The sequence below is a fragment of the Castor canadensis genome, chromosome 7, assembly GCF_047511655.1.
Source record: "Castor canadensis chromosome 7, mCasCan1.hap1v2, whole genome shotgun sequence".
Taxonomy (NCBI): domain Eukaryota; kingdom Metazoa; phylum Chordata; class Mammalia; order Rodentia; family Castoridae; genus Castor; species Castor canadensis.
This window is the reverse complement of record NC_133392.1, coordinates 78,206,991-78,231,952: the sequence shown is the minus strand read 5'-3', so window position 1 is coordinate 78,231,952 and position 24,962 is coordinate 78,206,991. Positions and strand designations below refer to the sequence as shown.

Sequence of the window (24,962 nt, the reverse complement as noted above, 5' to 3'; positions counted from 1 at the left end):
CACAGTCTTTGTTTCCCGTGCTGCTGACACTGCACACTGGATCCCAGAAACCCTGGTCCTAAGAGCCAGAACCACCCACCACCATCATTCCCAGGGGATTCTGCTGCTTTCCATGCACCCTCTTTTTGGAGTCAAGGTCACACACCTGTGCCCGAGAGGCAAGAATTCTGGGAGAGCAAGTCTTAGTTACCAAGGTAAAGTAGGACTCATACTGTGGGAAATTCTTCAAAATTAGTGTTTCAAAATAAACCAAGGGACCACAATGCATGACAGATGTGCCTCTGACTTTCTGGACTTTCCAATGAGTACTTCAAACCCTTGTTTAAATGAAAGAAGCTGTGTGTAGGAGTTTGTGGTGTTCCTAGTGAGTGAGGAGTCAGCCAGCTTTGCAGCTCTTGAAGGGAGGACAAGAATGACCCCATGGTGGGTGGAAGGTAGTCCTCAGCTCCACCATCACCACTAGGGTTTAAATGCAGGGCCTTGCCTGATAGGTAAGTACTCTTCCGAGAACTTTCTAAAATTTTTTATTTTTAGACAGGGTTTGGCTAACTTTCCCCAGATGGTTTTGAACTTGTGATCCTCCTGTCTCTACCTCCAGAGTTGCTGGGATTATAGGCATGGACCACCACATCCAGCCTATAAACTTGCCATTTTGTTCTGGCCATTTGGAGTATTTAATTATTTTATACTGTGAACCTTCATAGATCATGTCAACTCCACCGTATAGATCTATCTCCTGACCTCCAACAAAAAGACAAGTTGGGTCAGCCTGTTGCCCTATTTGAGTTTTATTTGATATTCTCTGTCCTTGAGCTCTGTGTGTGTATGTGTGTGTGTGTGCTTAAACAGGGAGAGGGGCACATAACCATTTAATATCATTCTATGAGAACATAAGCAGGAGTTTTAACAGGGCTGTTTGCAGTTCTCTGTGTGGTTTCTTTGTGAGGTTAAAGAGAAGGAATGCAGTTTGCTTAATCCCCAGGGCAGTTAATCCCCTGGGGTGGGAGGTAGAGGATTATTTTTCTACTGTGTACTGCAGTTTAGTGAGGAAAACAGAGTATTAATCGAGTTAACTATTAATACAATACTTAGTTCTTTTTTATTATCAGCATATAACAGTTGTACAGGGGGATATATTGTGATAGTTATATATGTGCTTGCAATATATCTTAGAACTGCCCCCTCAATCATCTCCCTCTTCCCCTCCCCCTTTTTAGAACAATTTCAACAGGTTTCATTCTATTTTTATATATGGATCCAAAACATATCCATCATATTCACCCTCACCCTTTCCTTAATGCTTTCCCCCCACCTCACACTAGTTCCTACCTCTGGAAAAGACCTGTTGTACCTTCCTGTTCCTTCATTTTTTAAAAAGTGTATATTAACAGTCCAAGGGGGGTTTTACCTTGACATTTCAGACATGAGTGTATCATATATTAAAATAAGCTTAACCCCCATTACTTATTCATTCTCTATAACAATGCTTTCCTATTATTCAACAGCTTTTAGTGCACTACATTATATTATATTCATATATAGATGAGTTGTTGCAGAATTTTTCATTCTCTAACATTTTCTTTTCCTCTCCCAGTAACTGTAATCCTGTCAGACAGACCACTAACACAATTTTGTTTTCTCTCTCACTATATGTGTGATGTGTGTGTGTGTGTGTGTATGTGTGCACATTTAACTTACAGTCTAGTGTGTACATATGAGGGAAAACATGGGAATGTTGACCTTTTGAGCCTGGCTTATTTCACTTAACATGATGTTCTCCAGTTCCATCCATTTTCCTGCAACATATATTTCATTCTTCTTCATGTCTGAATGAAACTTCTTTGTGTATGTTAGCCTTATCCCAGCCTTCTTAGATGCATTCCCCTGTTGCAAGCCCAGGTCTTAATGGAAAAACACCTACACTGCCCTGAGCAGCATGGACACTGTGTTTGGGAAGAATGTGACTTAAAGAACTGGTACCCTAGCAACAGCTAATCTCAAGAACTTCCCCCACCCAGGGCAGCTCATGGAAAGAATTCCCCCCCCCCATCCAGAGTAGTGTGTAGGCACCTGCATTAAGTGATAACTGCCCCGGTTTCTGAGTGGTGTCCGGGCCCAACTTCAGCAGGTGCCCTCCTTCAAATGTTCCTGAATAAACTTTTGGTACTGTTGAGCCACCTCTCTCTCTGTGTTTCTTTTCTTGCCGCTCCCGAACCTAACATTGTATATATACCACATTTTTCTTAATCCATCAGTGGTGGGGCATCTGGGCTGTTTCCAAAGCTTGGCTGTTGTAAATAGTGCTACAATAAACATGGGTATACAAGTGATTCTATCATATGCTGGATTACATTTCTTCAGAGATATGCGTAGGAGTGGTATGACTGGATCGTATGGTAGTTCTGTTTTTACTTTTTTGAGGGACATCCATATTGCTTTCCATAGGGATTTCACTAATTTACTTTCCCACATTCAGCGTAGGGATGTTCCTTTTTCCCCACATCCTTGCCAGCGTTTTTTTGTAGTTTTTGTTTTTGATGCTAGCCATTTCGACTAGAGTGAGGTGGAATCTCAATGTCATCTTGATTTGCAGTTCCTTTATGGGTAGAGGATATTGGGCATTTCTTCTTGCATTTATTAACTATCTGTACTTTTTTTTTTTTTTATGGTACTGAGGCTTGAACTCAGGACCTACACCTTGAGCCACTCCACCAGCCCTCTTTTTTATTTATTTATTTATTTTTTTGTGGTACTAGGGATTGAACTCAGGGCCTCATGCATCCAAGGCAAACACTAAACCACTGAGCTATATCCCCAGCCCCACCAGCCCTCTTTTGCGATGGTTTTTTTGAGATAGGGTCTCTTGAATTATTTGCCTGGCCTGCCTGTGAACCATGATCCTTCTGATCTCTTCCTCCTGAGTAGCTAGGATTACACTTGTGAACCACTGGGACCTCGCTGTACTTCTTTTGAGAAGTGTCTGTTCAGTTCATGTGCCCATTTATTCAGTGGGTTGTTGATTCTTCGAGGTGCTTGTATTTTCTGGTCATTAATCCCTTGTCAGATGTATAGCTGACAAAGATTTTCTCCCATTCTGTAGGCTATCTCTTCAGTCTAGTGACTGTTTCCTTACCTGTGCAGAAGCTTTTAAGTTTCATGCAGATCCATTTGTCAATCCTTTTGAGACAGACTAGCAAACAGGGAAAATAACCCATCATAAGACACCTACCTTCCTTCTCTTAAACAAATAGATATCCTATTCCCTCAGCATGGCCCTGAGCCTTCTCTACAGCAATAAATTCCCTCTAAATTGTAAATACCCTGGCAGTCATAAATATCTTTGTGAGATAATGTCCAAAGGGACACCTCTGAGCTTGGCTTGAATAAAATGCTGAATATTGCATGTATGTTAAAAAGGAGGCCTGCTCCCAAATTGGACCTCCCAGGCCAAGTGCTCTTACTTAGGACCTTATGAATATTGGTCACATCTCAAACATAAATTAAAGGCCTGGACATTAGGATAAGCACATGCACAGAATACCCTGGGTTATGTGATAGGACTGTGTTAAGTATACCTGCCAGACACTCCAGCCCCTAGCTGCCCAGATTTTTCCTTCCTTACAACTTATAAATTGGGCTTAAACAAAGAAATCAATGCTTCTGTGCTACCTGGCTGGGGGCCCACTGCTTCTCTGGCAATGCTTTTTCCTTACACTTTCTTTCCCACAAAGTTTTGTTACTCTTTTGCAATTTATTTCTCTGTCCGTTCTCTGTTCAGGTGACAAAAGAACTCAGAATCTTCTGGAATAGTGTCTTCTTAAACTACTCAGCCCGGGAACACTTTCTCTTAATTGCTGAGTTATTAGAATTCTATTCATAAAGTTATTACCTATGCCTATGTGGTCCAATGTGTTCCCTATTTTTTCCTGGAGTAATTTTACCATTTCAGATATTACATTAAGATCTTTCATTTATGTTGAATTGATGCTAGTACATGCTGAGAGACTTGAATTTAGTTTCAGTCTTCTACAGGTGGATATCTAGTTTTCCAAACATTGTTTGTTTAAGAGGCCATCGTTTTTTCAACGCATATTTTGGGCACCTTTGTCAAAAATCAGATGGCTGTAGCTGCATGGGTTTGTGGCAGGGTCTTGTATTCTACCCCAATAAAAACAGTACCATGATGTTTTTATCACTATGGCTCTATAGTAAAGTTTGAAGTCAGGTATTGTGATTCTTCCAGCATTGCTCTTTTGCCTCAGGATTGCTTTGGCTATTCGAGGTCTTTTATGCTTCTATGAACTTTAGGATTCACGTTTCTATCTCGGTGAAGACTGTCATTGGAATTTTTATAGGGATTGCATTGAACATATAAATTGCTTTTGGTAGTACAGCCATTTTCATGATACTGATTCTGCCAATCTATAAGTGTGAGATGTGTAAGCAAATGTAGGCCCAAAGTGACCACGCAGAGAGGAGTGATCTGGCCAAGAGATTCTTTATTGCTGGGTGGGAGAGTGAGAGAGCCGAGAGAGAGAGAGAGAGAGAGAGAGAGAGAGAGAGAGAGAGAGAGAGAGGCAGGGGCTTAAATATCCCTCAGTGAGACTCGGCATGATCTGATTAGGATCTTATGGTCTTATGGCTTATGCTGATTGGAGGTTGGGGCAGAAGGAGAATTCAAGTTAGACTTGAGGCAGGACCATGACCCTGGGAAACAGAAGCTTAAGGGTGCAGTAAGAACTGAAACCCATTGGCTCCATTATTGCCAACAAGATGTCCTTCCATCTTCTAGTGTCGTTGTTGATTTCTTTCTTTAGTGGTTTATGATTTTCATTTTATTGTTTGGTCACCTCTTTTGCTACATTTATTCCTAGGTATTTTAATTTTTTTGAAGCTATTGTGAATGTTATTGTTTTCTTGATTTCTTTCTCAGACTGTTCATTGTTTCTGTAGAGAAATGCTGATTTTTTTGTGTGTGTTCATTTTGTATCCTGCTATTTTGCTGAGCATGTTTATGAGATCTAAGAGTTTTCTGGTTGAGTTTTTTAGGGTCTTTTAGATACAGGATTATATCATCTGCAAATAGGGACAATTTGACTTCTTCCTTCCCTGTTTAAATCCCTTTTATTTCTTTCTCCTGTCTTATTGCTGTGGCTAGGAATTCCAGTACTGTGTTGAATGAGAGTGGGGAGAGTGGACACCCTTGCCTTGTTTCTGATTTTAGAGAAAATGGTTTTAATTTTTCTAATTTAGTATGACATTGGCTATAGGTTTGTCATATACAGCCTTTATAATATTGCAGAATGTGCCTTCTATTCTTAGTTTCTTCAGAGCTTTTATCATAAAAGGAATTTGAAATTTTTCAATGGCTTTTTCTGCATCTATTGATATGATCATGTGGTTTCTGTCTTTGATTGTATTTATGTGTTCTGTTTTGTGTCTGTTCTATCATCCTTGCATCCCTGGAATGAAACCTACTTGATTGACTATGGTGTATGATCTTTTAAATGTATTGTTAGATTCTGTTAGCAAGTATTTTATTGAGGATTTCCATCCAAGTTAATCAGCAATATTGGCTTATACTTCCTTTATTGATGCTTCTGTTGGGTCTGGAGACCTAAGGCAGATGAGTGAGTATCCCATCCCCCATGGAGGGCACTACCATTCCTGCATCCTGAGGAGATGGAGGCCTGCATTCCTGCATCCTAAAAGAGAGATACAGATCTGCCACAGGGCTGATGAGCAAAATGCTCTCAAGATTGTTCCCTTTCCCCAATAAAGGTACAAACCAAACCAGTTCACCTGAGAATGCCCACGAATCCATGGCCAATGAGAAAAACCCACTTAACTCAGAGTTAGAATGTCCATAAAAACCCCAGCCTTCACCTGTCCAGCGAGCCACCTGCTTCCAGGCTCGGCTGCAGTACCTTAGCTGTAGCCTTTCCTTTCTCTCTAAGAAATCTTACTTTATATACCAGCTTTGACTCATCGTTCAGCTTCCTCATGAGCCAGTTCTCTGGCCTGTGAAGACAAGGACCCTCGACACCGGCATGTAACACTACTTTCCTAGCTCTTATAGGTTCATCAATTCCCCTTTTGAGTTTTATTGTTTCCTAACCGCTCATATTTGTGATTGTTTCTTATTCTCTTCCACGTGAATTATTCTTTTGAGTATCTTTTGTAATGTACACTTGGTGTACATGAACTGATTTAGCTTATCCTTGTCTGAGAAGTCCTTATTTCTCCAATGAGGTTGAAGGACAGCTTTTCTGGATAAAGTATTCTTGGTTGGCAGTTATTCTCTCTCAGAGCTTGAATTTTATTGTTCCGTGTGTTCCTGGCTTTTGTGCTGAGAGTCTAAGTTGATTCTTATATGTTTACCTTTGTATGTAACAGGCATTTTTCTCTTGAAACTTTTAGCATCTTTTTTTGTTTTCTACTTTTGGCATTTTAATTATGATGTGCTGTGGGGTTCTTTTCTCTGGTCATATCTATTTGGAGTTCAAAATGTCTCCTGTACATGGGTGTCTATATCATTACATAGATTTTAGGATGTTTGCTGCTATGATTTCATTGAATAGGCTTCCTATGCCTTTAGTTTGTATTTAAGCTCCTCTTCCAACCCATGAATTCTTAGGTTTGGTCTTTTGATCATGTCCCAGAGTTATTATATGCTGTATTCATGTTATTTTTTTAAATGATTGTTTGCCTGCAAGAACTCCTCAATCTTGTCCTCCATCTCTAATATTCTTTCTTTTGTTTGCTCTTGTCTGCTGATAATACTATTCACTGTAGTTTGCATTTGATTTATTGAGGTTTTCGTTTCTTGCATTTATACTGGTTGTTTTTCATAATTTCCATTTCCTTAGTGAGTTTCTCTTCCATAATGCTGATTTTCTTGTCTAGGTCTTGCATTGATTTCCTAACTTCATTTATCTGTTTATTGATTTCCTAACTTCATTTATCTTCATTATCTGTTCATTTATCTCAAACAGATAAATGAACATTTTTAGCAGTTGGCTTCTGAATTCTCTCTCTGACATTTTAACCAATTCATTATCTTTAGATTCAGATGTTGAGTTGTTGTGGTGGGAATTTGGAGGTGAGATATTGCCTTGGTTTTTCATGATTGAATTTCTACAGTGTTCTTTGTGCATCTGTTTGAAGGACGGACTACAGAAGGTCCCAAAAGGTGATAAATGGTCAAGGAGACACCTCTCCTTCCCAGGAAGCTTCAGTCTGCACCTGAGAGACATATCTGCCCTCAGGCAATGCACCCCGAGCACCTGAAATTCCTGCCACTATCATCTGCGCATCATGTTGGTTTGAGTTTTCTTTTATTTCCTTGGTTGAGTGGAGAAACTTGCAGTAGAAAGGTTAACAATTCATCAATAAAGTATTTGAATGAGTAAGGAACAATTGGAACCCTTATCTGTCTCCCCAGTAAGGTTGTATGAGAGCAAAATTCTGATTTCTAGGGGGATGATCTGAAGCTTAACTCTGGTTGAAAAGTATAAAAATTGGAAATTGAGTGTGATGTAGTTGGGTGTGGGAAAGTGAGGGGAGCATGATGAAGGAAAGAAGGAAAGTTTTCCCTCTGAGTTGTTTTGGGTTGGGGTGTGTGTGTGTGTGTGAGAGAGAGAGAGAGAGAGAGAGAAAGAGAGAGAAAGAGAGAGAGAGAGACAGAGACAGAGAGAGAGTGACTTTCCATTGAAATGTGAAGAGCAGTGGGGCCACGCCTTCTGATAGTTGGGGGCAAGCAGCTTGAGAGGGCAGGACCACCCACCTCTGTGCCTTTTGCTGCTTTCCCACTGTGCTCAGTCAAAATCTCCCCTTCTCTATGTCTGCCTCCATTGGCAGACTCCCAAGCAGATACTGTGATTTGGAGACCTGGAACACCCCAGGTTTTAAATCCCAGCTTTGCTCAGTTAGAAGCTTGTTTCTGTCATTGTTTGCTATTAAGCAGATGCTCTAACTGGAGTTCTCAGTAGGTGGAGGCTGGGTGTTTTGTTTTTTAAATTGACCTTACTCAATAAGGGATTTGTAGCAGGATTGGGCGGGGCTGCTGATCTCTGGCGTTTTTTTGCTATTTTCCTGTCAGGAACGCCCTGATGGTTCCATTTGTGTCTGGCACAGGTTTCTTCTGGAGACCCAGAAATCTCAGGTGTATGATTTTTTGAATTTCCTGAATTGTTGGCCTGCCTGCCAGGAGCTTCAGATAACTAACTTGCTGTTGGAAAAGCTTGGTGTTTTGCATTGGAGAGTTCCCTCAGGCAGTTAGGCTGGGTCACCAGTTCCCACCCCCAGCTCCCTTTAACTTCTCAGCTTCCTACAAGTTAAGGCTTCTCTGCAGCCAGGTATCTCAAGAAAGCCAGACTCAGTCCACAGGCCCTCTCAAGATAGTGACTGCCTTGCTGCAGCTCTCTGAGGTATGGGAAATGCAGGGTTGTCCTCTTTTGCTGCTGGTTTGTGGTGCAGGGGAAAACTACTGTCTCATGATAACTTTGTACTGGAGTTAGGATTTGTGGGTGGCGTAAATATTGTCCCAGAGCTAGTTTTGCCAGTCTGTTGCAGCAGCAACTTACCTTCACATAGAGGCTTCGACTTCCCTTCCTCCCAGGGAGATCTGGGGTGGGCACGGAAAGCTGTTTCTGTGTCATCTTTTTGATTTGCTATCTTTTTTCAGACATCCTATCTTTTTTTTGTGTGTTTCTCCCATGCTCTCCTGTCTTTGGCTCTTCAGTATGTAGTCTTTTCTTTATTCAGACTCTTATTCACAGAGCCCAATGGAGAAAGCTTCTACTCTTCTGCCATCTTGTTGCTGACCCTACAATGCTTATTTCTGGATTCCTGTCTCCTGATTCTCATGTTTCCTTTCTCTATCCTGCCTCAATACCAGACCCCATGGGCACCAGATCCTAATGGCAGTGCCTTCTGGGCCTTAGCCATAGCCCTATAGGCCTGTCACTTGACCTGTTGGGCTATTCTTATACCTTTCTGAAACCCAGCTCTAGCTGTGTTTCAGGTGTGTTGGGACTGGCGCTCCCAAGCCTTCATTTCTTTGAGTATTATTGCATCTGTAATCCTCCTTGGGAGGGCTAAGATTGGGAAGATCATGATTCAAGGCCAGCCCAGGCAAATAGTTCACAGACCCCATCTCCCAAATAGCCAGAACAAAATGGACTGGAGGTATGGCTCAAGGGTTAGAAGGCCTGCTTTGCAAGCACAGTCTTGAGTTCAAACCCCAACAATAACCAAAAAAAGGCTGCGCTGGGAGCATGGCTCCAGTGATATAGTGTCTGCTTAGTAATCAGAAGGCCCTGAGTTTTCCTCCTCTGCTCTTTCTGGCCAAGGAAAAATGAATGTCAGGGCTGGGGACAAGGGTAAATACATAAAACACATAATTGGGGTGGAGACATGACATATGAGTAACTTATAAATCATCTGAAATCACAATTTCCTGTTGGGAATCAACCCTCTGTAAATACTCAGGGTGTTCTTGGTGCGTTGTCTCTCCAAGGATGTCAAATGTGTGCTTACTCTCTCCTGTATAAATTCACAACCCAGTACTCATATTTGCTGTGACTTTTCTTGAAGGTCCCTGCGGGCAAGGAGTCCTGCTCACCTGCTTGTCACAATGGTAGGCCATATTTTGATATTCCGTAATGTGCATTTCCACTGGATAGCATTTAGTGGTAAGTGTAAATTGGGTGACGAATCTTCAGTATATTACTTACATTTTATGGGTAAAGTGTAATGAAAGTCTGGGCGCCTGGAAAAATCTTAATGAGTTTAGCACCATTTCTATTCTCTAAGAGTTAAGTTGTTGTTCCATTAACTCTGGGATTCAGTGGATTTCAGATGTGTCTCTAAAACTCAGGCCTTCTGTGAAACTAAGTGTAATTTTAGAGCTTCAACAATGCATCATTTTACAGACAAGGAAACTGAACCTGGGGAGGGGAAGAAGCTGCCATTGGGTTCTCACCACAGCCTGAAGGGAGCTGAGATGAGAACCCTATGGCTTTCTCTCTAGGCCAGTGGCTTTCTGGACTTGGCTGTCTAGTCAATTCGCCTTGGGATCTTTGAAAATACTGATACCATGCCCACAGCAGACACTGATTTAATTTGTCTTCAGTAAGGATGGGGCAATAGGAGTTTCAAAAACTGTTCAGATGAATGCTTTCCCTATGTCCAAAACTGGAGTTTTAGACCCCCAAGTACAAACTCCTGGGATTCTGTATGTCAAGTTCAGCCACTCTTCAAGGAAAGAGACATGAAGGGCAGAGAAAGGAATTTCATGGCACAGGCAAACATGGGAAGACAGCATTTCAGTTCCTCTTCAGCCATCTTCAGGGTGAGCTATAGGTAAAATAGACAAAAAACTGGGGGCAAGAAGGGAGAGGTATGCATAATTACTAAACTGTCCTAGTCACAGTATAGACTGGTGGATCATTATGGAGAGGTTCTGGAGAAGGTGCTGTCACTGTCATCACTTGAGTGAGGGGTACGATTTTTGGTCAGGGATAAATGAATCATTGTTGCCTGGAGGGTGATCTATCTGGAGTTTTTGCTTTTCCTTTTCTTTGGGTATAAAGATGTTATCAGTCAGTCCTATCATTCCTGGAACCCAAGGTGATTGCAAAGTGAATGGCTTAGAACAAAGACAAAAACAAAATGGAGTCTGGAATGCTAAGCTTTTCTCCTGCCTTTAGTTAATTTGTGGGCCTAAATAAGGAGTCAGTGATTTTCACCAACACAGTCTTTAAGGGCCTATTAGAGGCCCTTTTTGCTGTACCAGATTGAATCAAGAAAAAAATGTTGATTTTTTTTTTGTGGTACTGGGGTTTACACTCAGGGCTTCATGCTGGCTAGGCAGGCACTCTACCACTTGAACCATCCTACCAGACCAAAGAAAGAGTCTTGTGCCAGGCATGGTTTGTATGCCTATAATCCCAGCACTTAGGAGACTGAGGCAGAAATCTCTAGTTCAAGGCCAGCCTGGGTTACATAGCTAGACACTGCCTCAAAAAAATCATGTTTTTTTTTTTTTTAATTACATTTGGCTGCAAGTTAAAGAATCTTATTTCTAAATATGTAAAAATCCATGTAAGCCCCCTTTCTGTCTTCAAGTTAAACTTGATCTCTTTTTTTTTAAGTTTTTAAATTTTTTTTTTTTTTTAAATTTTTCTTTGTTCATATGTGCATACAATGATTGGGTCGTTACTCCCCTCTTCCCCCCACCCCCTCCCTTTTCTCCGACCCCCTCCCTCTTGCCCCCACCCCCTTGCTTTAAACTTGATCTTTCTTAAACCAATTATTGCAAGATAATTGCAGTAGAAGGACTACAACTAAAGGTCACTTGCAGGCCTGCCAAGGATGAGAGGAAGGAAGCAGGCAGCTAGACAGAAGAACAAGATGAGGGCAGAGGAGGTCCTCAGGAAGAGATCTTGTGCCTTGACTCAAGCCAAAAGTGCTCTCTGACACAGAATCATGTGGTAGAACAATAATGAGTGGTGTCCTCCCAGCCTCCACTCAGACCCCTCCTCCAGTTCACCCTCCATGTGGCCTTGGAGTGAATTTAGTATGCTGCACAGTTGGCAGTACGCTTGCCCTGCTGAAGACCCTGAACCCCTGACTTAACCAAATGGGACACAATTGCTAAGGTGACACCATCTGTCTGCTTCACCCCAAGGCTGGGCAATAAACCACATGACCTAGAAAGCTGCTTCAAGGCTTTAATCTCCTGTGCCTGTACTGTTAGGAGCTTATGGTTACAGAATGCAGAAAGGAAGACACGAAGGGAGGCAGGGCAGGGGGTAGAATGGAATTCAGGGATGAGAAGGACTTTGGACCATCTTCTACTCAGGGGTGGTGCTATGACCGTTGGCATCAGCATCACCTGGGAACTGTGGGCATAAGCCCAAATATTCTTGAAGCAAAATCTTCAAGCATGTTATTTAATAAGTTCTTCCATGGATTTGTATATTCATTACAGCAACACTGGTTTGAATTATTTTCCCTGTGGATCTCACCAGGGAGATTACGTAAAGATGCACAGGCATGGCCCTGTCTGTCAACAGTGAACCTGACAGTGTGTGTTTTTTATCAACTCCCTGGGGAATTCTGATGCCCAACCCCCAAGTGTTCAGGAAACAGAGAGGGAAGGAGGAGGAGAGAGAGAGAGAGAGAGAAACAGAGCAGTAGCAGGCTATTTCTGAGATATTGTCAAGTGGGTGATCTAAAAAATAACTAACTTGGTCTCCCCTGTGGCCCTGTTTGGACTCCATCTCTGGTCATTTAAAAAGTCTTATGTCTCTGTCTCAGATGGTGGGAGGTAGGGGGATTCTGTCAGCCCACTTGCCCTGGGCTGTAGCCCTGGCTTATCTCCAGTGAGTCCCTTGTTCTGTAACTCAGTGAAACCAGACCCTTCCCAAGACTCCATGGTCACCACAGCCCACCAGAAGTCTTCTTTCTATATGAAGGAGCAGACATTCTGTCAACAAGGCTGGCTATTTGGAGAGAAAAATGGGATTTTTGATCTGAAGATTATGCAGAAGAATAAAGAATAATGAAATGCAAAGATTCAGCACAATTTCAAGTCTTGGTGCATTGAGAGATTTTGTTTGTTTTTTGTAAAGAATTCAGACAGGTCATGATGGTGTACACTGTAACACTAGCACTTGGGTGGCAGACACAGGAGGATTTCGAACTCAAGGCCAGTCTGAGCTACATAGTGAGACTTTTTCTCACTAAAAAAGAAGAACAAAATAAAACTTATCTTTTTATGCCTATAAGAATGCATTTTCTTTTATTTTATTTTTAGGTGGTACTGAGGTTTGAACTCAGGGCCGCACACTTGCTAGGCAGGTGTTCTACCCCTTGAGCCATTCCACCAGCCTGAAAAATGCATTTCACTGTAGAAAATTTAGAAAATAAGAGGAAAATCCAACAGAAGAAAGATGTCATAACCACATCACCCAAAAATGCCCTATTAAAACTTGGTATATAACCTTCAGTCTGTTTCTGAGTGTCTCTCTATCCCTGCAATCCACCCAGGCTGCTTGTGATCTGCTTCTGGCTCCTTTCACTTACTGATACCTAGCAACCACTTGTTCTTGTCTTTTCTCCTCTCACCTTGTCACCTTGCCAGAACTTTTTCTGAGACACCATGTTCCCAAACAGCTGTATTAGTGGGCGTTTTGTGTTTTTCTGTTTTCCCATTGCAGTGAGCATCCTTGGGGAGGGGAGGGAGAGTTTATCTTCATCTGCATACCATTCTTCTTAAAAGTCGGGTCTTAGAAGTGAAAACATGATCTCCAAAGTTGTAAAGGGTCTTCAGAATTTTGATGCACACCATCAACTCGCTCTCACTAACAGTTGTTATCACATAAACACTCTGTGTTTATCATAATATGTCCGATTTCCCTCCATTATAAATTAAATGACTGTTGCCAATGGTTCTATTTTATCTACTTTTATTTATTTACTTATTTACTTATTTTATTTTTCTTTTATTATCAGTAAGTTGAACTTTTGCATGCATTTATTCATCATTTCTTTTTGTGTCTGTGAAATGGCCCTTTATTTCCCTTGCCATTTTTTCACTAAGACATTTTTCATTTCTGTGGTTTTATAAAAATTCCTCATATAGTGCCATTGTCTAATATCTGGTACCCTTTGAATTTATGTCCTTACAACTTTTACTTACTCAAATTTATTTTTTTTCAATGCTTAAAATAACATAATTATTTGCCTATATTTTCTGTAATTATTTTGTGATCTTATTGTATACTGGGATTCTTTTAGAAAATTTTAAATTATCTTCTTAATATAGTATTTATTTGTCTTCCCTCTGTCAAATCCTGACTAACCACTTTCCCCAGTCTGCCCAGGCGGTGTGGGAAAGGAGCATATAGGGCAGAGGAGACCTGGGAGGTGGAGACAGCTCCTTCTTGTGGCAAAGAGGATGACAAAGGTCACCATCAAGTATGAGAGCTCCTGTCCTCTGAGAGGAAGCCCAGAAGAGCATAGAAGACTGGCTTCTTCAGAAGAGCTCTGGGTTTGATCACCCCAGCTGTGGCTGTGGCAGCCCCAGCCCCAGTGAACTTGGCCATGTCCTTTGAGATGGCAGAGGTTGGGAGATTGTGGCCCTCATAGGCCAGTGTTTTTGGTCCTTTCAGCATCAGTGCACAGAGGCAGTCATGGAGGCAAACACAGAGCAGGCATACATTTTCAGGGGCTCTAGGGCTATGGCAGGAGAGCTGCTCCCGCTGCAGAGAAGACCCTTTCAGAATTTATTGCACTGGGGGGACTAAAGTAGGAAGTTAATTTTGCTTATTCCCCCAAGTAATCTACTACTTGTTTTAATACCATTTACTAAATACTCTCCATAGATCTCAATGATCATATTTAGCCCAGATATGGTGATACTTACCTATAACCCCAGTACTTGGGAGATTGAGAGGATGTCAAGTTCAAGTTCAAGGCCAGCCTGGCTATACAGTGTGACCCTGTCTAAAAAAAAAAAAGGCCTTGTTTATTTTAAACACACAATTTTTTGTTTGTTTTGGCTTTTTTGGCAGTACTGGAGGGTTGAACTTAGGGTCTTGCACTTGCTAAGCAGGCACTCTCACTTGAGACACTCCACCAGCCCAATCACTGTATTTGACTTTCTACTCTTAAGTCTTCCTTCCTTCCCTCCTTTTTTTCAGTGCTAGGGTTTGAACTCAGGGCCTTCACCTTGAGCCACTCCACCAGCCCTATTTTTGTGAAGGGTTTTTTGAGATGAGGTCTCATGAACTATTTGCCACGGCTGGTTTCGAACTTCGATCCTCCTAATCTCTGCCTCCTGAGTAGCCAGTATTACATGCTTGAGCCACCAACGCTCAGCTTTTTCTTTCATTTTTCACCCAAGGTCTCCTTTTGTAGTCCAGGTTTGCCTTGAATTCTCAATCCTCCTGCCTCTATACCCTGAGCAATGGGATTGCTGGCATGTGCCACCATACCAGGCTTATCTTTCTATACTTCTGTCAGTAACATACTACCTCAGGTTGCATCGCTTCATAATTTTAGGCATCTTTCAAAATAACTATCTTCACCCCATCTTCCTTTTTAAAGATTCCTGGAAGTACCACATTAACACTTGTCTATGTATCACATCTGGTCCTTCTGCTTTCAAGCCAGATTAACTGATGTGGCCATCAGGGTTAGAGGGTGGCTCAGTAGTAGAGGGTTTACCTAGCATACCTGAGGCCCTGGGTTTGATGCTCTGCACCTGCACCCTAAAAAAAAAGAAAAATTTAAAAATTTAAATCCTGTATCACCTGCAAAATGTGGCTCTTAGCTGCATGGTCTGTTTTAACTTGGCCCCAACCCACCTTCCTACTCTGTAACTAGCATTTGGCTCCAGAGAGCCTACAACCGCATTTTTGTTGGCTCTGTGTCTTTGTCAGTGTTTTATTTTCTTCATAAAATTCTCTTCCTCTTCTCCATTTCTGTTCTCTAAATTCTACATATTCTGCAAAACAGCTAAAAAGTCACCTTGTCTGTAAGGGCTTCCTAAACTTCTGTAATATAACAGTAATCTATCCTTATTGCTTTGTGATTTTTTTCTCTGTGATTGAATTTTTTAAAAATTTTCATATTATTGTTGTAACTGGGGGTATGTTGTGACATTTACAACATATATCTGTGATTTTAGACTCACTTTTAGTCTTTCTATGCCAAGGTTTGACACTCCACCCTCAAAACTTTGTCAGAGCTCATCAGGGGACCTTTGTACATGACAGTCAAGGATAACATCTGGATTCACTCATTCTCCATCCCTGACCTTTCCTTACATTACAGAAACCTCTCCTGGGGAGTCTTGTGGTCCTTGCCACCTTTGTGACTTCATGTGATGCATTCTGCTATTACATACCAGGCATGCAGGATGGAGGTAAGTCCTGGCTTTCCAATGTTCTGGATGTTTCTTACGCTATTGCAGCTGGGTAGATAAACTATAAGGTTCTGAGTGTACATGGAAAGGAGAGTTGGCACAAATACCGAAATGGAGTAAAATAAGGTACTTCAGCTTGTCCAGCAAACAGGACAGTCATTCTCAATTCTAGTTGGATGAGAACTGCCAAGAGAGCTTTTGAAACTTTCAAGTGCTCAGTCATCATCTAAGAGCAGGTGAATTATATTGTGTGGGGTCAGACCTGCATATTTAAAAGCTCTTTGATTGATTTTTCCATGCAGCCAGGGTTGAGAACCATGGCTTATTCCAAAGTTTGTACAAGTTTATTGTGCTTACTCACTCCATAGGAGCTGGTTATATGCAACTTCTGAGTCACTGTATCTGAAGGCGAGTGTAGAAGTGTGATGTTCAAGGAGGCCCCCGTCCTTCAAATACACTTGGACCACCAAGGAGCTAAGACAACAGTTCTCACCTTGGTTGAACATTTGAATTCCTTGGAGAGTTTTCTAAAAATAAGGTGGCATAGGCCTCACACACAGAGATTCTGATTTCTTTTTCCTGGGTTGGAACTCAGACATAGAGAGGTATTTTGTTTGTTTCCTTTGGTGCTGGGAATTGAACCCAGGGCATGCTAAATATATACTCTACACTGAGCTACACCCCCAGCCTGGGCATGTTTTTTAAGTACCTACAATGTTTCACATGTCACCCCAGATTGAGAACCACTAGTGCAAAGCAAAGGAAGTGGAAATGTGAGGTATTTACCCAGAGATAATCCAGCAGGAGCAAGCTGGCCCCCTAAGTGCCATAATAGCTACCTAATGAAAGAGCAAGGTTCTGTTCTTGAAATGTCTGTTCTGAAATAAAATCTGGAAGGGTCAAGCTTGCTGTAAGAAACATAACAGTGGCATGGACAGTACTGGAATTTAGCCACAGGTGAATGCAGAAGCACTTTCTTAGACGCCTTGAAAACTGCCTGTCGTCGAGAGTCAGGGGCTGGCCTCAGCGTCTTAGTCCTGTTGCAGGAGTTGGGGTCTCTGCTGCTAATGTGTGCATTTTGTTCTAGAATGCAAGGACCCTGATGGAGAACTACACCAGCTGGCGTCGATGTGGGATACTGTGAACTGTGAGAGATGTGTCTGTGGAGAAATTGGAATTCAATGCTGTAGCAAGTAAGTCTCAGGCCAGTGGTAGTAAAGGAGGACGTGGCTGTTTCTGAAGAGCAGCTACTCTCCTCAGTCAAATCCCATCCTTCTGAGTTTTGTTTTTGTTTGTGTTTTGAGATGTGGCTTCACTATGTTGCCTAGGCTGATCTTGAACCTCTGGACTCAGGTGATCCTCCTGCCTCAGCCTCACAAGTAGCTGGGGCTGCAACTTTGTACCACGATTCCCAGCTGTTTTTTTAGTGGACTATTTTTTTAGCGCAGTTTTAGATGTACAACAATGTGGAGTACAGAGATTTGCTGTACATCTTCCTCATACCCACCTCCACGTCCAGCCTCTTCCATTACCAACTTTGCCCACCAGAGGGCGCATTTACCATAGGGTATGAACCTACATTGTCATCACCCAGTGTCCTTAGTTCACTTAGGGTTCACTCTTGATGTTGTGGTGGGGAGTAGGATTAATTCTCAGTCCTGTTTCTTGTGGTCAAATAGACATAACATAAAACCTTTCCATTTTAAGCATTAATTATACAGTTCAACAGCATTAAGTACATTCATACAGCATTAAGTACAACTATCACCTCTACTGACCTCCAGAGTCTTTTCATCTTGTAAAACCAAAACTCTGAAGCCAGGTGTGATGGCATGAACCTGCAGGTTCTAATTACCCAGGAGACTGAGCTGGGAGGAGTGCTTAAACTCAGGAGTTCCAGACTAGCCTGGGCAACATAATCTTCCCAGCTCAAAAAACTCAAAAATGTAAAACAAAAACAGGAAAACAGTAGGGTCTGGTGGTATTTGCCTACCCTCCCAGCACTGATTCAGGAGCCTGAGGTAGAAGGATCATGAATTTGAGGCCACCTTGGTCTACATAGCAACAACCTGTCTCAAAAAACCAAATCAAATAAAAAACAAACCAAAGTCCCAAATTAAACTGAAAGTTTAATCAAACATTCACTCTGTAGTTCCTTTTTCTGCTAGTCCCTGGCAACCACCGTTCTCCTTTCTGTCTCTATAAATGTGACTGACTACTCTGGAAACCTCATATAAGTGGAATCTTACAGTATCTGTCCTCTTGAGAACAATTTGCTACACGTAGCAAAATGTCCTCATTATGGTTTATGCATGTTGTAGCGTGTGTTAGAAATTACTTCCTTTGCAAGGTCTGTATTCTTCTACTGTATGTAAATTCCACCCTATGTGTATCCACTCATCTCTTGATGGGCACTTGGGTTGCTTCTGCCTCAGTTTTTTTTTAAAGTTGTTTTTGAACTTTGGTCAGTATCTTTACTCTTAAATACTTATGCTCAAATAGGTTTCTTGATGTTATTTTTGAAGTTGTCCTTATGCTCACTGTAGCTTTGACCTTGGAGATTTGCAAGAACAGGAGTGGTCTGAGCACAGGAGGAGTGAAGAGTGGTGAGGTGCTGGGGATGACGTGTAGTATATCTTGTACTGTAGACCCTGTGTTGTTTTGCTGCTCAAGTTGAGCTCAAGGCAGCCAAGCGGTTATGTAGATGTTTTCTATTGGGTTGCTATGGATGCTAAAAGTTCTTGGGCAGACAGAACACAGAGTACTTGCAGAAACATCTGTACTGGACACTACATTCCCAACCCCGAGCCCTTCCCCACCCCCAAATCCATCTGATGTCTTCCTGTCAACCCTCAATGGCCTGTAGTGTTTTTCAAGAATAAGATTGGTTTTATTTTTGTTTTTGTTATTCTGGGGATTGAACCCAGGGCCTCACACATGCTAGGCAAATACTGAATCACTGAGTTATACCCTTAGCCTAACAGGAGGGGTTTTGATGACAGAAGCATTGATGTAAAACAGCATTTCCTAAACATACTTCTGAGTCTGACTTTTTTTTTTTTTTTTTTTGGTGGTACTGGGGTTTGAACTCAGGGCCTCATGCTTGCTAGGCAGGTATTCTACCACTTGAGCCACTCCCCCATCCCACAGAATTTTAATAAGTGTCTGGAGAGTCTCTAATACTACCAATTAAGAGAGGAGTGAGCACTTGAGTTATTTGAGAATACCTAAGTCCTATTGAAGTTTAAATGTCTGGAAAATTCTGCTCACATTGATTGAGCTGGCTTCACGGTAAATGCGTAATAAAGCAAGAGACGCATCAGTTTGGGAGACTAGCTGGCAGGCTGTCTGGAGCAGGTTCCCAGGCATTGCACTGGTTGGATCACTCCATGTTACAGGTGAATCTTGATTTTGTGGCTCCAGATGATTGGCTTTGTCTATGTAGCAAGTGTCAGTGTGACCACAAAGTGTGGTTAGATCCCCATCAGGTTAAGGGCTAGCAAAGCATTCCTCCTTCCATAGTGGCAAAGTGGCCCTTGCCTATCATTGCTGTGTCATCATAGCACATCAACAGGACCTTCTTTTGGGGTTCCTATGAACCTTGGATTGAGCAAGGACTCCTCCTGCTAATGAAGTGAGAAGAGCTTCAATGCTGGACTCAGAATAATCTGGTCTGAGTTTTCACTCCCTTGTATATTAGCTATATGTACCTTGATAAATTTCTGAGTCTCTCTGAGCCTCAGGCTCCTCACTGTAAAATAGGGATAATCCAGTGGACAGGAGAACTAAATAAAATTCTGCATTCAACTTTAATAAATATTTCCTCTATGCCTTGGTCTGTGTCCCCTGAATCTGTGACAATGACTGGCACGTGGTCAAAGATCAACGTACCCTTTTTTCCCTCTCCTGACATGTAGTCTGTTCCATTTGACACACTGTTCCATCCTGGGGAAATGAATCTCCCTACTGTTCATAATCAACTCCTTCTTTGGAATTGCCTCACCTCCTACCAAGTCTGTTTTTCTCATGAACTTTTTTTTTGCTGTAGTAAAATTCAGATTTGGATTAAGCTTTCTATGGGAGAATTTTTAGACACATTGCACCCTCTATGGGGTGAAGACATGCCCTGATCTCTAGGTATTCAGTGTCTAGAGGTCCAGGAAGAGGCAGCTTGGGCAGATTGCTGGAAATGTCTCAACTTCTACTCTGCCTAGGCCCAACACTGTTCAGACTCAGTGAAAGAGGCAAAGAGTTAAGGTCATCCAGTCTCCAGCTCTGGACATCTGATTACCTCATGTCTATAGGATCCCCTTTCATCTCTCGTATCTGTTTCATCTACAATGCTAGGTCTGGTTTGAATTAAAATATGCATCCTGTGATATGCTCTTTGCTATAGCAATTTGTACTTGCACATAGGTAGCAGAATTATGCAATTTCACTTTCCACCAAAAACTTGTAAAAGAATAGGTATCTCTTCAATAACCACTACTTCAAACATTTTTATTATGATAAATATGTTTGCCATTTTAAGGTACACAATTAGTGGCAGTAAGTACATTTACAATGTTGTGTAACCATTACCACTATTTTCAAAACTATTTAATGATCCCAAACCAAAACTGTGTCCTTAAGAAATAACATCCATTCCTCTGCCCTGCCCTGGTAACCTCTAATCTACTTTCTGTCTATAAAATTGCCTGTTCTAGATATTTCATGTAAATGAACTCACACAATGTTTGCCCCTTTGTGTCTTGCTTATTCACTCAACAAGTTTTCAAGGTTAGGACATCATTCCTTTTTATACTGGAGTAATTGTTCCATGAGGTTGCTATATTATGTTTTGTCTATTTATTCATCTATTGATGGACACTAGTTTATAGTAAACAGTACTGCAATGAACATACAAGAAAAGAAAAAAAAACTTGCTTATAATCCCACTGCTGAAAGTAATAATCTTTAACATTTTATACTAATTTCTTTCTCTTTTCTCTACCTTTTTTCCTTTTACATAGTGGACATTGAGCTTTATATTGAAATTTTGTGGTCTGATTTTTCAACTTAATATTCTAGTATTGTACTATTCCAGCTCATTAAAACTCTTCAAAATATTGTGTACTTTAATTTAGCTATTTATTAGTCTTAAGAAGAATTAAGCCAGAACCTTACAGCCAATGGCAAGATTCCAGAGTTTGCTTCCACTTACAGGAGACCATTCTCATAGGTCTGTGTTGTGACCCATCCTCTGGGTTCAGTGGCCTGTGCCCTGGTTGGTTCTCATTGCACCATGGAAGACTGCAAATTCAGGTGTCCTGAGAAACAGACAGTTAAGATAGAAGAACAACATTGGCTTAGGACAGCTTTGGGAAGAGAATTGAAATATCCTCTTTAGTTACAGTAAAAGTCAAGGGTTGGGCTGGCAGAGTGGCTCAAGTGGTAGAGTACCTGCCTAGCAAGCATGAAGTCCTGAGTTCAAACCCCAATACTGGAAAAAAAAAAGAAAAAGAAAGTCAAAGGTCACCTTTTAGAAGCAAACATTATCAGAAAGGGCACTGGGTTGGTGGCGTCAGCACACTTGGGCAAGGTGATTTAACCACAGAACCTGGGGATGGGCTTCCAGGGGCACTGGACGCTAAAATTGCTGGTACCACTGAATGTGTAGGTGGATTTTTCTAGGAAGGTGATCCCATTTCTATCAGCTTCTTTCTTGGATTCCATGTACTGGCCTGTGGTGTTTGGTTTAGTTTCTCTTTTAACATGCTGCCATGCCAGGGCTGGGGACAAGTCTTTTCCTACCACATTCTAGCAACATTACTGCAGGCCACTTTCTGAATAGGGAGAGTGGGGAGACCCTGGCTGGAAAAAGACTCCTGGCCCTAGACTAGCCCAGACAGGCTTCTGGAACTGCCAGAACTTCCCCCTGTCCTTGTGTGTTTGCAGGATGAAGTGGAGGATCAATGTTAGGGATGTTCTATGTGATGCTATGGTACAGACAGCTTCTGGTTCCTGGAGACAAAACTTTAGGACTGCCAGCCAAGGGAAGGCCTTAAGTTGGTGAGGGGGCCTCCAATCAGCTAGGGTATGGGCTGCTTCCTCACAGAGCAGGCCTGGGTAGTGGGCTGGGGTAGCTAGGTGTCCTTTCTTTTCTAACAGGTCTTGATCTTATCTCAATGACAGACTTCCTATACCTGTGAGTTATGACAAAAGGAAGTGCCAGAAAATCTTCAACCGGAAGAACTGCACCTATAGCGTGGTGGAGCGAGATGATCCAAGAAAGAAATGCGTTGTCCTTTCCTGGATAGTTTAATGGGTTTGGACCCAGTGCTCCCAGCCTTAGGGGGCCTAGGCCCTCCCAGGCAAGGCCCATTCTCCTATGGCCTCAAATAGTCTGTGACTATGTGAAAAAATAGTAAAATTTTTTTGAGCAAACACTTGAATATGGGTATACTTTAAATTTACTAATTATGTTTGCACTGGTTTAATGCACATTATAAAGACTATAAACATTAAAAGATGGAAATAAATAAAAGTAAAAGGTATGATATTTTTTCCTATATTCCAACAGGTCATCACACATCCTTTTCTAAGGGACCACTTCTGATATGTCAGCATTCTGCTGCCTGTGTCCTGATTTCTTGTGGAGAATGAGAAAATAAGTGTGTTCAGAGATGACTTTAGATCCCTTCTTTTGTTTTGAGATATTCATGTTTAACTTTCCATCCTCTTCAGGGAGTGTCCTCTCTGCTATGTTCCCAGAACATGTTTGCCCAAGGTTAGAGCAGATCAGAGCAGGACAGCCTTAAAGAGTGCTCCTGCAGTCTGACAAGGGAACTCAAAGCCAGGGCTCCGCCTGTGGTGGGAATGGCCTGCATACAGGACTCCAGTATCAGTTATCTATTGCTGCACACGGACCACCTAGAACAGAGTGATTTGAAACAGTGACAATTCTCTTTTTCCAGTTTCTGTGGCAGGAAACGTGTTCATTCAACACTGTTCTAAGTGCCTGGGCAGCACTGGGGCTGGGGATATAGCAGTGAACCAGAGAGGTCAGGGTCTTGGTCCCTCAGGGCTTACAGTGAGACATATGCATGTGACAGACCACAGAGAAGTACAGCTATTTGCTAAACAATCAGTGGGCAAGTGGTGAGAACTTTACTTCTTCCACCTTTAACCCTACCTGTTTAAACATGCTATGTGACCTCTTGAGCAATCTATGTAGTCCCTTCAGCTATTATGGTCATCTACCAGTAATAAGGAAGTGTTTGTCACTTTGGGTTACATAAAAGTCTCATTCCATAGTCTGCATCTGACTTGAAGAGGGAATGGGGGACAGAAGAGTTAAGAGCACAACATGGTCTTGGCTCCTTCTGCCTGAGGAGGTGATCAAGACAGGCTTCCTTTTGGGGCTTTTGTGGTCCTCTGGGACAATTCCCTGCTGGTTCTCTTTCTCTATAACTCCCCTTCCATTCACAGGCTACAACTGCTCTCATAGCTTCTGCATCTGAATGTATGTTTCCCATTTCCTGTTGAGTCACTTGCCTCTTGTAGGAGTCACTCTTGGGTGGGACCCATAAAACCCTATTATGATCCTGTCCTTTACTGGGAAATGGGGAAGCAATTGGCTTGGACCTTAGTCAAAACTGGGACAAAAGTCCCATTTTATCTTCTGGTCACAAATAAATCAAACAAAAAATTCCAATGTGGATCGTGTCATGCTGGAAAGAATATGAAGGAAAAACAACATAGTAGAAGGCAGTGGAAAATTGTGTGTTGTGCTTTGGTGTACACAGTATACACTTTGGAGTCAGGTGATGTGGGTTAGGATCTAGCTTCTGGCATTCATTTACTCAGTCTTTAAAAAAAATTGTGAGCTGGGCATGTGGTGCACACCTATAATCCTAGCATTGGGAGGTTGAGGCAGAAGGATTATAAATTCAAGGTCAGCCTGGGCTACACAGTGAGACCCTGTCTCAAAAAACTAAGGGGTAGGGTAGTTTAGTGGAAGAAAGAGTACTTGCTTAGCATGCACAAGCCCTGTGTTTAACCCCTAGCACCACAGAAAGGAAGGAGGAGGAGAAGAAAAACTGGCAAAATTTACATAACATAAAATGTGTCATTTAAGCCATTTTACTGAAACTCTATACCTATTAAGCAATAAGTCCTTCCTCTCCTCTCCAGCCTGGCACTTATTGTTCTCTTTCTGTCTCTAAGAATTTGATTAGTCTGTTAATGGGTACTGGAGTGCAGTTATATAGGAATAACTTCTAATGCTCTACAGTATAGTAGGACAACTGTGGTTGGTGACAATTGGATATTCCAAAACAGCTAGTAAAGAGAATTTTCAGTGTCCCCCTCCACACACACAAAATGATGTTTGAAGTGATAGATATGCTAATTACCCTGATCTGATCATCACACATTGTATATATGCATTGAAAGGTAACATTCTACCCCATAAACATGTATAATAACTATGTGTCAATTAAAAATAAAAATGTGTTTGAGAAAAGAATTTGACTTGGTCTGCATCTAAGCAAAATTGTTATCAACTAACTGTCTAGGGTCTTTCTACTCTACCCAAAGGGAAATTATGGGTAGGCAAGAAGCTCCTTCGGTTACAGTGGGCCCTGGGTGGGTATTTGTGGGCAGTGGCAGTTGGCCCTGGGCTCTTGACAGCTAGGGCAGCAGCACAAGATTCTGGGCCTTGAGATTTTGGCTGAGGCTCTTGATAGCTAGGGCAGTGGCATGGCTTGCCTCTCTTGCCGCAGTCTCTTTCTTCTTCTCTTCTTTTTGGGGTTACCAGCTCAGCAAAGGTAGGCAAGACCATTTGAGAGAAAGTCTTTGGATCTCATATTCAACAGTAGAGGAACCAGCATATGTGGGTGTCCTCCAGCAGCTTACAGTGAATTGGGCAGCTTGCTTATGCAGTTAGAAGGTGTTGTGATAAGTGCAGTTCCTGTCACCAATCACAGCCTTCTGGGCTACCAGGGGAATGAAGTGTTCCCCCTCTGGCCTGGGTAGCATAAGT

General features: G+C 41.9%; 1 protein-coding gene across 1 annotated transcript; it reads left to right on the top strand.

The window, feature by feature from the left end:
- The first annotated feature begins 8,294 nt into the window (after positions 1-8,294).
- Msmb (microseminoprotein beta) lies at positions 8,295-24,320 on the top strand. The gene is made up of 4 exons (XM_074077923.1): positions 8,295-8,429; positions 15,847-15,937; positions 17,025-17,130; positions 22,112-24,320. Exons 2-4 carry the CDS (start codon positions 15,925-15,927, stop codon positions 22,239-22,241), a joined length of 249 nt encoding a protein of 82 aa, XP_073934024.1. The 5' UTR covers positions 8,295-8,429; positions 15,847-15,924; the 3' UTR covers positions 22,242-24,320.
- Positions 24,321-24,962: the final 642 nt, after the last annotated feature.